The 9,883-nt window shown below is 42.2% G+C and overlaps 1 protein-coding gene across 1 annotated transcript; it reads left to right on the top strand.

The window, feature by feature from the left end:
* Positions 1–156: 156 nt before the first annotated feature.
* Positions 157–9,508, top strand: LOC104494372 (membrane cofactor protein-like; the record flags this gene model as incomplete). The annotated part of the gene is made up of 10 exons (XM_010137189.1): positions 157–227; positions 835–929; positions 1,617–1,702; positions 2,092–2,298; positions 3,061–3,243; positions 4,197–4,292; positions 4,927–5,112; positions 5,427–5,453; positions 6,008–6,074; positions 9,457–9,508. Coding segments are annotated over 10 exons (1,070 nt in total), but the record flags the coding sequence as incomplete, so codon positions are not given.
* Between the last annotated feature and the right edge of the window lie 375 nt (positions 9,509–9,883).

Genomic DNA, 9,883 nt, shown 5'->3' with positions numbered 1-9,883 from the left:
GCCAGCCCTCCGGCACGGAGGGGGCCTGTGTCCGTAGCAGTCACCGCCCCCAGCGGCCCCGGGTCTGCGGGGCCTGTCCGGGTTGGGTGGCGGGTTGCGAAGTCGCTCTGTGCTCTGCCTTGGTCCGGGGTGGAGGCGCGTGTGCTTCCTCTGCAGCAAAGCCAGCAGGCCCCTTCCTGCGGGTGGGGGACAGCGAGTTCAGGCCTGTGTTCACCTACAGCCATAAGGTAAACAGGCAAAAAAAAAAGCCCAGCGGGAAGGAAATGCATGGTCTGGGTAGAATGCTAGAGAAGAACTCGAGAAAACAAGTGAATTAAGTTAACCTGTGCCAATGTGGAGTACAGTGCCACTGTCCTGGTATGAAGTTGGACTGGATGGAGTTAAAACATTACATAAACTAAAAAAATGACTATTAAATATAGATAGTTCTGGCTCTTAAGAGTGTTACCTCTTCGGTTCACCCATGAGTCCTTAAAACCTGCTGCATTAGCTGGTTTCTGTGCCTTTATGCCTCAACTTGTACCTCCTCATGTTGACAAGTTTGGGCTTTCTCCTCCCTCTTCCCGGGGAAACGGTCATCTCGTAAGTGCAGTGAGGACTTGCAGTGGTCGCCTGTAGAGTGGTTCTGTACAAGTAACAGGTGCCTGAGCTCTACTGCTTTTTCCCTGTGACAATTAACAATTTTAGCTGTTTTTTAAGTGACAGTTAGGATTCTGTAATATTTTAAATGAAGCTTGAGAACAGCTAAGCAGCAGTATATGCAAAAGACTTTGTCTGTGTATATAACTACAAAGGTGTGGTTTCCTTTTTCTTCTTTTTCCCCTTCCCCTAGAGAGAAAATGTCCCTATCCAGGAGAACTAGCCAGTGGTTTTATTAATGTGACAGATCTTACCGTTGGTTCAAAAGCTATTTTGTCTTGTCAGGAAGGGTAAGTATTTTGGTGAAGTCAATGAGTCTTTTTAAATTTTTTCTGTATAGACCTGATTTGAACCAAACCCAAATTTTCTTACGCAGGTTCCATTCTAGGTCTGACTGGAAATGTCTCCTGAATTCTTCCTGGAGCAAATGGCACTTCAGCCAAATTTGATTTGATTCCCTGGTTTTACTTGCTATTTGCATCAGCCAAGGCTAAAGCTTTTTATTGAGGTTCTGCAGAGTGAAAACTGGAATGTTACCTCTAATGACTTCTTTTAATGCTCCTGTGGCAGAGGGAATCTATGTGTTAATCACCCTTCGTTATTATATTGACTAATGGCCCATCTGTCGTGTACAGCAAATTCAGTCACAGCCTCTCACAAGTCTTTTTCCCCCCTTTCAGCAGTTTGTTTCTTCAGTATTAGTAACTTGAAGGCATTAATATTAGAGGGTGCACATTAAAATGACGAGACTTCTAGCAGTTCCTTTAGTGGTGCCTCATTTGCTTCTCCTGTGTTTTCAAAGCTGAGAGTGTTAGCAAAATTTAAAAAAAAAATACCATTCTCATTACAACGAAAACTCAGTATGTCACGTCTCCATAGTCACGGAACAGAATGATGTAAACACAGATTTTAGCTGTTTGTTGGCAAAATGAGGAATTTCTTAACTTGAACCTCTTTAAAAATTTTTACCTGTCTAGGTACAGATTACGTGGAGATAAAGAAATAGTCTGCGAACTTAAGGGTGACACTGTTGCCTGGAACAGAGACCTCCCTTTCTGTGAGAGTAAGTAAATAACTGCCATGCTCAGGTTTATAATCCGATGGTGGTAGTTCAGTTATAAACAGCCATGCCATGAACTTCCCCCTATAAGAAATGATTGTAAAATAGGATTTATTTTTATTTTTATTTCTTTGGGACAGGGAGAGATGTGCCTGAGGAATGACCACTGAAAAATATTAGTTATTGTGGTAATTAGCTCATATTAGTTAAAATCAACCTCTTCTTGAAACTGAGACTCCCTATAGTAAATGACTATCTGTAATTCTTGGTTATAACTGTAGCTTCTATTAGAAATAGCTCTGTCTCAGATTTGAAATTAAATTACTTGCAAAATCAAGGCTTGCTCTTTCTGAGATAAGCAACATCTGCTAAGTTGTGTGATTTATTCCTAGGAATTCCTTGTCAGCCACCTCCAAGCATAGCCCATGGGCGCTACACTGCGTTAGACGAGTACTTATATGGGACGACAGTGACCTACTCCTGTGATGCCGTCCCGAAAGGCGCGGATCCCTTCTCACTGATTGGCACATCTAGTATTGTCTGCATGGGTGATGCCAACTTAAATGGAGTTTGGAGTGCCCCGCCTCCACAGTGTAAAGGTTGTTGGGATTTTTGATATATTTCTTTGTTATAACCTATGTCAGTCCAAAACTTCAATATCTGTCCCCATTTTGGAAGAGGTGGGAGGGTGGGAGATGGACTGCCCTATAGAAAAAAAGAAACAGATCCTCTGACGCTAGATTTGATATAATTGCGATGGAGGTAGGATCAACTTCACTGTGGGTATTGATTGATTATGACTACGTTTTAATTAAAGCTTTAAACATATATGAGCATGCCGTTGGGAGGAGGGACAAGGTCACAGTGGAGAGATGATAAAGCCTGGGTAGCTCCAGAAAAATGGTGTAAAGAGCAAGAATGTGGAATCTAGGTTATGGCTAGTAGAAAGGTAAGGCACAGCTACGATGCAAGTGCAGAGCCCAGCAAGCACGAAGTCTTGCTTTGCAGACATAGTGAGAAGGACCAGACACTTGGCTGTTGTCATTTGAACCCTAATTGATATCACTTTGTTTTTGGAAATTCTGCCCCTGTACAGGCGTATGTCATTTGGAATTGGAAAGTGATTATATTAATTATTACAATTTCTAACTTCATTGTGTACATTACAACTCAACAGCTTAAAACAAGGATCTTCTGCACCTTCAAGAGAAGAACCTTTCTACAAAGCCCCTCCAAAACAGTTTGAGGAATGCAATAAAGAATGAGATAAGGAAGCTTACAAGTAGTAAAAGGATTCTGTGTCTGGTGCAAAGATGCTGTTAACAAATGTTTCAGAGCATTTTTTCTTTTACCTGTTTCAGTAGTCAAATGTGAGAACCCGAAAATTGAAAATGGGAAAAAAAAGTCAGGATTTAGACCATTTTATACCTACCAGGACTCGGTGATGTTTGAGTGTGATCCAGGCTATGTCAGGAGAGGAGCGGAGACAATAACCTGTGGAGAAAACAGCACCTGGTCTCCTCCCAAACCAACCTGTGAAAAACGTAAGCCTTGAGAGACCCCAACTTTTCTGTATGTTGAGAGTGTTGTGAGTGTTTCTTCGCTAAAGTTTGAAATCGTAACGCTAGCTGGAAATGGGAAGTTAAGGAAGCCGCCGTGGAGCCTCATCTGTGGGCCACTATTTTAGGTGTTTGAGTGACTCTTAATTCCAAAGAGTTTTTGGTTGAGAGTGAGTTGAGTTACAGATGTGCGTGCAGAAGCTGTGACTTGCATGTACTGTAATAGCATGATGGTGTTTGTTCTAGTGACTTCTCCTGTAAATACAGGAAAAAAAAAGATGGGTTTTGGAATTCTGTCAGAACTGGGAGTGTGCACAGTGAGGAAACCTGTAGCGTCCTTCTAGAGCTATCAGTCACTGTGTGGTGTGTTCTCTTACGCAGCTCTTCAGCTTGTACTTTCCAGACAGCTTCTATGGTGTGTGGTGTGTTGTTACGTTTTGATCAGGCATGTTGTTCAGTCAGGGCTAATTTTGCAAGTCTGGGGACATTGCAGAGGGCTTTCTGTAACCTTTCTCCTTCCTGTTTTTGCTTGAGGGAGAGGGAGTCTTGTAGAGTAGAGCAAGAAAATTTTTTACATGCCTACACTAATAATGAGTTCCCAAGAATGAGAAGCTTCTGCAGGGAGTATATTTGGGTGTTCCATAACAAATGAGTCTGATAAGGCACCTGGAAGTGATTCTAGATCTTACAAAAATAATTAACCAAACCCCCAAATTTCTTAGCTGCCGTATTGTAAGATCATAGTACCTTGATGAATGCCTAACAGTGATGGGTTTTTTAAGTCTAAAGCAAACAAAATGGTGTGAAGTGCAACTGTTCAGATGTGCTCATGTGTTTTTTCTCACACAAAGGCAGCGTATGGTTGTGGAGTGAGTTAATGAATTGTGAAATATTTGAAGTTTGTTATCCCTGAACTTACTTCTAAATTCTTGTGTCAGTTTCTGCACCTGTATGTGCTGCCCCAGAGGTCATGCATGGCGTGGTGATTCCTGCGAAGTTCGTGTACGAAGAGGGGGAGTCTGTTCAGATAAAGTGTGACGCTTCCTGCACTTTGCCTAGTGGCGCTGGAGAGATGACAGTGACTTGTCTCGGGCAGAATATGTGGAGCTCTTTACAAAACTGTAGATGTAAGTAGAACTCATCACGGATAACATCAAGGGCAGAGTGACAAGTTCCAAATGTCTGATGCCGTGATGCGCAGACCCTGAAAGCCAGCGGTGTGTCAGTGAGGTTGTGAGCGTCATAGGGTGGAGTTACAGCTTTTGGCAAGAGTCGGAGTCCTCGGTCTTAGTTTTGTTTGTGGAAATCAGTGCAGTTCAAAAGCTAGTGGGAAAGATCCATTCTGGGAGTGTTTTCTGAAGATCCTTCTGTTGCTGATCGCTCATTACGATGTAAGCAGAGGTGATCCCTACTTCGATGTGACTCTTGGTCCTAATGGTGTTTGTGTTCACGTGTCCGAAGCGCATCATCAGCAGAAGCATCTGCAGCCTCTAGGAAGCAGAAGGCCTTGGCATGTAAAATGTCTTTTGAGAGTTGACTGAGCTTCTGATACTTGCACAGATGTGGGGACTTTGATGGCAACTCCTTGAATCTGCTTTGTGTACCAGCTCTATTCCTGGACTTGATTTCCTTTTCTTCTCTTTCCCCCCACCCCCACTCTCTTGCCAGGTGGGCCTGAAAGTTCCGCTTTGCACATAAATAATGGCAGAGTAACTGATGGACAAAAATCTTCATATTCTGTGGGGGATTTTATTACGATTGAATGTTATGCAGGCTACACGTTACATGGTGAAGCCCGTATCCAGTATATTGGAGAAAACCGGTGGAGTCCTGGAGTGCCAACTTGCCAGTTAAGTAAGTATGAACTGCGAGAATTTCCTCTGGAATGAAAACACATGTAGCAGAGGTGTTACTTCTTGGGGACATTCTTTTGTATTCAGGAGAAATAATTTAATGCAAACTTCCTTCTTTATTTTGACATAAGAAAAATAGGGTTTGGTAAAATGCATTTAAAAATAGGCATATTTTCAGTAAATGTTGTGACATAAACTGGCCTGCTGCAAGGATTGAGCTGGCAAAGTGCTTGATCTATTTGAAATAACTTTGTGAATATTTTTGTAAAAATGTTTGAGTGTTCCTCTTCTGATACCGATTCATTCTGTTTTTAGGTGCATATATTACGGCCATCATCTGTGGTAAGTACCTTATAAAACCTGAACGAGATATGGTGGGGAGTGCATTTTTTTTGGTGGAATTGATATGCTGGTCATCACCTATGACTGCGGTAATATAACAGGATTTTGGACTTTTGGTTATTAGAAAAATGCTTGTCTGCTCCTCCAGCTGCAAGAAAAGTTGAAGATTTCGTAGCTGTTCTAGATTTCTAGTCCATTTTCTGCCCTCAGATTTGTTACCCGCTTGTGTAAGCCGTCCTCTGCCTTACCACCTGGTTGTAATGAGCAACATCAGGACGTTGATGTGCCTGTTCTAAAGTTACGGAGCTGGTGGGGTTTTGCCGTCTTGGTGGTCACTGTTCTTGAGCTGAACTATTTTGAAGAGTCTCGAGTAAAGCCTCAAATACATAGTTGTGAAATAAGCCAGGCAAAGTTTAAGGGTTTTTTGGAGGGGAGGGGTTGTTTAGGACTGTAGATGAAGACAGTGCTGTTTCTAGTAAAAAAATTTTAGAATTTTGTTTGTGAGCTAGAGATGACCTTTATCGCTCTAAGGCTTTTTTTAATTCTTTCTAAAGTGATTGTGGCAATTGTGGTGTTCCTGGCAGCCTTCTGGGTTTATAAGAAATTCTTTTCACAGAATGGGTGAGTAAGCCTACCTTTTGATTAGTAGTATTATTGCAAATTTCTAAATGACTGCTAATGTGTGTGTAAGTTTCTTGAGCTTTATCTGCCCCTTCTTTTCCAAATGCCTGGTGATGATATATGAACTTATCTCAGCAGCCTAACAACATGTTTGACTTTGTTTTGTGTCTGCTATTCAAATAAGCTGCTAATTAACACTTGCACTAATGTCAAGGAAAGAAAACCCCTGGTCTTCAGCTTGTATTTAGCATGGGGAAAGGACTGTTTGCATCTGCTCTAAAACATGTCAGTTTACTTCTTAAAACCAGTTGTAGTATTGGCTTGTGTGGGCTTGGGTTAAATAACGCAGGCTTCAAGAGCCAACGTGGTTTACGTGGACTGGAAGCCATGGAGGTGAACTAAGGAGCTTCCTCTCTTCCTACATAAGGTGAACCTGGTAGTGGAGGGTAACTGGAGAACCACTGTTTTGTGACTTGGACCAGAAACACTTTGAATAGAAAGATACAGGCTTAGTTACAGGGGAAAAGTGGAAAAAAACCTTGGCCTAAGCTGGTTCTCCTGTGCTGTTTGAAAAAGCAAATCATCAACTTTGCCACTGGAATGTTTAATGTGTGGGTCCACTTCAGTTTTTTGCTCCTGCAGCAGCAATGATTGGTGACCCTGTGTTAAAGACTTGCAAAATCAACTGGAAAATATTAGAGGCATAAGTAGTAGTGTTTTGTTTTAAGGAGACATCTAGGGCCTTTCAAACAACTGTTACTCAGGCTTTTTTCAAGGAGGGGTGGCAGGACATTTAAATGCCTCTGTGCATTGCTGCTTGCTGTGATTATCTGGAAAAAACCCTGTTTCGTTGGAGAGGTAGTTTGTAACATGCAAAACAGGGAAAAATCAGAGCACGGTAGGTGGTGCGCACAGAATGTTAGGATAAGCATCTTGTCAAAACTGACCTTTTAACAAAATCTGTTGGAATTGAAGTATCTGCTTCAGGATACAGGAAGGGATGCTATAAATAAAGCAAACCAGGAGAAATCTTCCTGCAGTTCCTGTTTGTAATGAAACGCACGCAGGGCTGCCTGGGTGGACCCTGTGGCTCTGCCCAGTGAGGTTTTAGCTTTGTTGGCCTCCACGAGGACAGCACAGCATCGTCCCAAGGGCCGGCGTGGTCCTGGAGCAGAGTGCCTGGTCCCTGTGTGCTGCTGGGTAATCCAGTGCTTTTGGGCAACTGCTTTTCGTCCACGACGTGGGTGACCTGCAGGCTGGATGGCCCAGATGAGAGGACATGGGAATTTATAGTATAGCACTTTTCTGCCTTCATCTGTGGAGAGACTTCTCGGGGGGTTGAAAGGAGGAGGGATCTAAAGCAACATCATCAAAAATTAAAGATTGTTTCATTCCTGAAAATGTTTCCACATGAAAAGTCAGTCTTATGGCGCCCAATGCTTTCCTTAAGTTTCTCGCTGTGAAGATCTGAGTATTAAACCTCTTTCATGTCTGAAAGCCCTGATCTAATGTCCTTTTGTGGAGGCCTAGATCTCCTTGTTCAGTTTTTCTGAGTTCCTGATGTAGCTGAGTCTTCGTGAAACGCTGCGCTTCCGGTGCCTCGTACTTGCTGGGTCATAGTCTTCAAACTGCAGCAGAAACCTTTTCTTGCCCTCTCTTTCTTGTGTGTTTAATCTGCCAGTTTCATAGGACATTCAATTAGACCTTTTTCCCCTTCTGCTGTTCAGCTCGTATACGGTTGATGAGAGTTGCAAGGAAACATGTATGTTAAAAACTAATGTTCCAGCTGAGATGGAAGAAACTGCACAAATGACTTAATTGACTTTCATGAAGGTATACACTTTCCACTTAATTTGGACTTTTGCAATGAAGCTTAAGTGTCTTTTTTTATTACAGTTTACTTTGAATGTCAGGAGAAGAGGGAAATGTAGCAGGCTGTGAACCTCAGTTTCCCGTAGGAAAGACTAAAGTAATCATTCCTTTGTTTGGGGAGAAGAGGATGTATTAGTGAATTCTCGATCAGATCCCAGTGACTACGCAGTCCGTACCTTAGTTCTGGGCTGGCTTGAAAGAGTGAGGAACGTGGGTTTTTCTGTGGGACGCCTGCTGCAGTATAGTTGTTTGTTGGGAACTGATGCCTCTGGTTTAGACTAGAGCTTAGCCCAGCAGTCAGACACAGCTGGTGGTAGTTATGATTGCTTCTACACTCCTGCAGGGTCAAATTAGCTCATTCCAAAAGCTGACTCTCCAAACCTTGTTAGAGCAGGACAGGTTTGAGACAGGACAGTTTAGCGAGACTGCTCCTCTGCAGTGCTTTGCCATTTCTACCTGAGCAGTGAGAGTTTGCACCACAAATACTTCTGTAAACTGCTGTCTTTTTTTGTCCATTGCATGAGTTTTGGGAATGTAACAGTTGAGTTGTTATGTCTCTTATTCTAACTTAATGCAAAGGTCTCTCCAAATGCATAGTCTTGATTTTATTTACTTTTAATGAACAAGTGATGTTTCAGTATTTTTGCTAAGTTCATATGGCATATATGAAAACTAAGCTGTGAGTGTCTTCCAAAATAATGATGGGTTAAGGAATGTCATCGTTATCCCTGAAACAGAAGGTGTTTCCAGCTGAGGTAGGATTAGTTTTGGGGTAGTGTTGAGCTTATTTTTGGAGAGAGGAAAAAAGGAATAGAGTTCTTACTTCCATACTTACCTTTTACGCATGACAATGGTAAGAGGAAATGAATGGTCTGGTGCGTGTACACACTATAACACTTGAGTTTTTCTTATGGTATCTAAAACTGTGTAGAGACAGAGAGTAACAGTGCAAAGATTTGGTGTGGGTTTGTTTTTTCCATAAAGCAAAGCAGGAGTGACTCAAGAACTCGAAAACACACATACATAGATGTAATTATCAGTTCTAATTCTCATGTTAAGTGTCGTAAATTTGCTGTTAGCAGACTACAGAATCAAAATTCTCACAAACTAACATTCAGTTTCTGGTGATAAAATGTGTACTAAACAACATACTGTATTTAAAATAAGTTACAAGGGATGCTCCTGATGTAGTCTCCAAATTAGTTAGGAATCCTGTAACTGCTGTTCTCAGTTTCTGATAACACCCAGGCACAGCCCATTCATCGCCGGAAGTGATCCGTTTGGATCCAGTGCTCTTCTGCTCCGTGGGTCATTCTTAACAGTCTAGTGGGTGAAATGAAGCAAAAATTGCCACAGCCTAGCAATTGTTTAGTAAGAAGAGGACAAATAATGATCTAGTTTCATGACTTCACCTGTCGATTTAATGATAAAACTAGAATGTGCTTTTAGAATAAATGCAGAAACCATTTAAATGTAAAATCTCTGATTTGACTTGTTTTTTTGTTTGTAGGAAACGTGACAGCACTCCCTGTTCTGCCGAATATAAGATCTGTAAAGCATGAATGACCTGGTTTGGGGGGGTGGGGGAAGGAGTTTGTAGTTGAATATACCATTTCAGAAATGAGAAATGATTGCACTTGCATTCAGTTCCTGTAGACTCTGTCTTATACTACTGGTTAACTATAACAGGGCAAAACCAATGAATATGCATCTTCTAGAGATCTGCTTTTCCTAATGGGCCATGCGTGCTGCTTTTGCTGTGTGCATGAAAGGGGCTGAAAGGCGCGGAGCTGTAGCGTGCCCGAGCGCCTGTGTCGGCGGGACGCTTTGCGCGTCACTGTTGTGGTGCCACTGCTGCCGCCTCCTGTGCTACCTCTTTTCCTGCAGAAGAGTGTCCAGTACTAGTTTGCTCACTAAAACCTGATTGTGCTTCTCAT

The sequence above is a fragment of the Buceros rhinoceros genome, unplaced genomic scaffold (genome assembly GCF_000710305.1).
Source record: "Buceros rhinoceros silvestris isolate BGI_N320 unplaced genomic scaffold, ASM71030v1 scaffold16665, whole genome shotgun sequence".
Taxonomy (NCBI): Eukaryota; Metazoa; Chordata; class Aves; order Bucerotiformes; family Bucerotidae; genus Buceros; species Buceros rhinoceros.
Note: the sequence above shows the minus strand (reverse complement) of the source record. Positions and strands in the feature narration are given on the sequence as shown.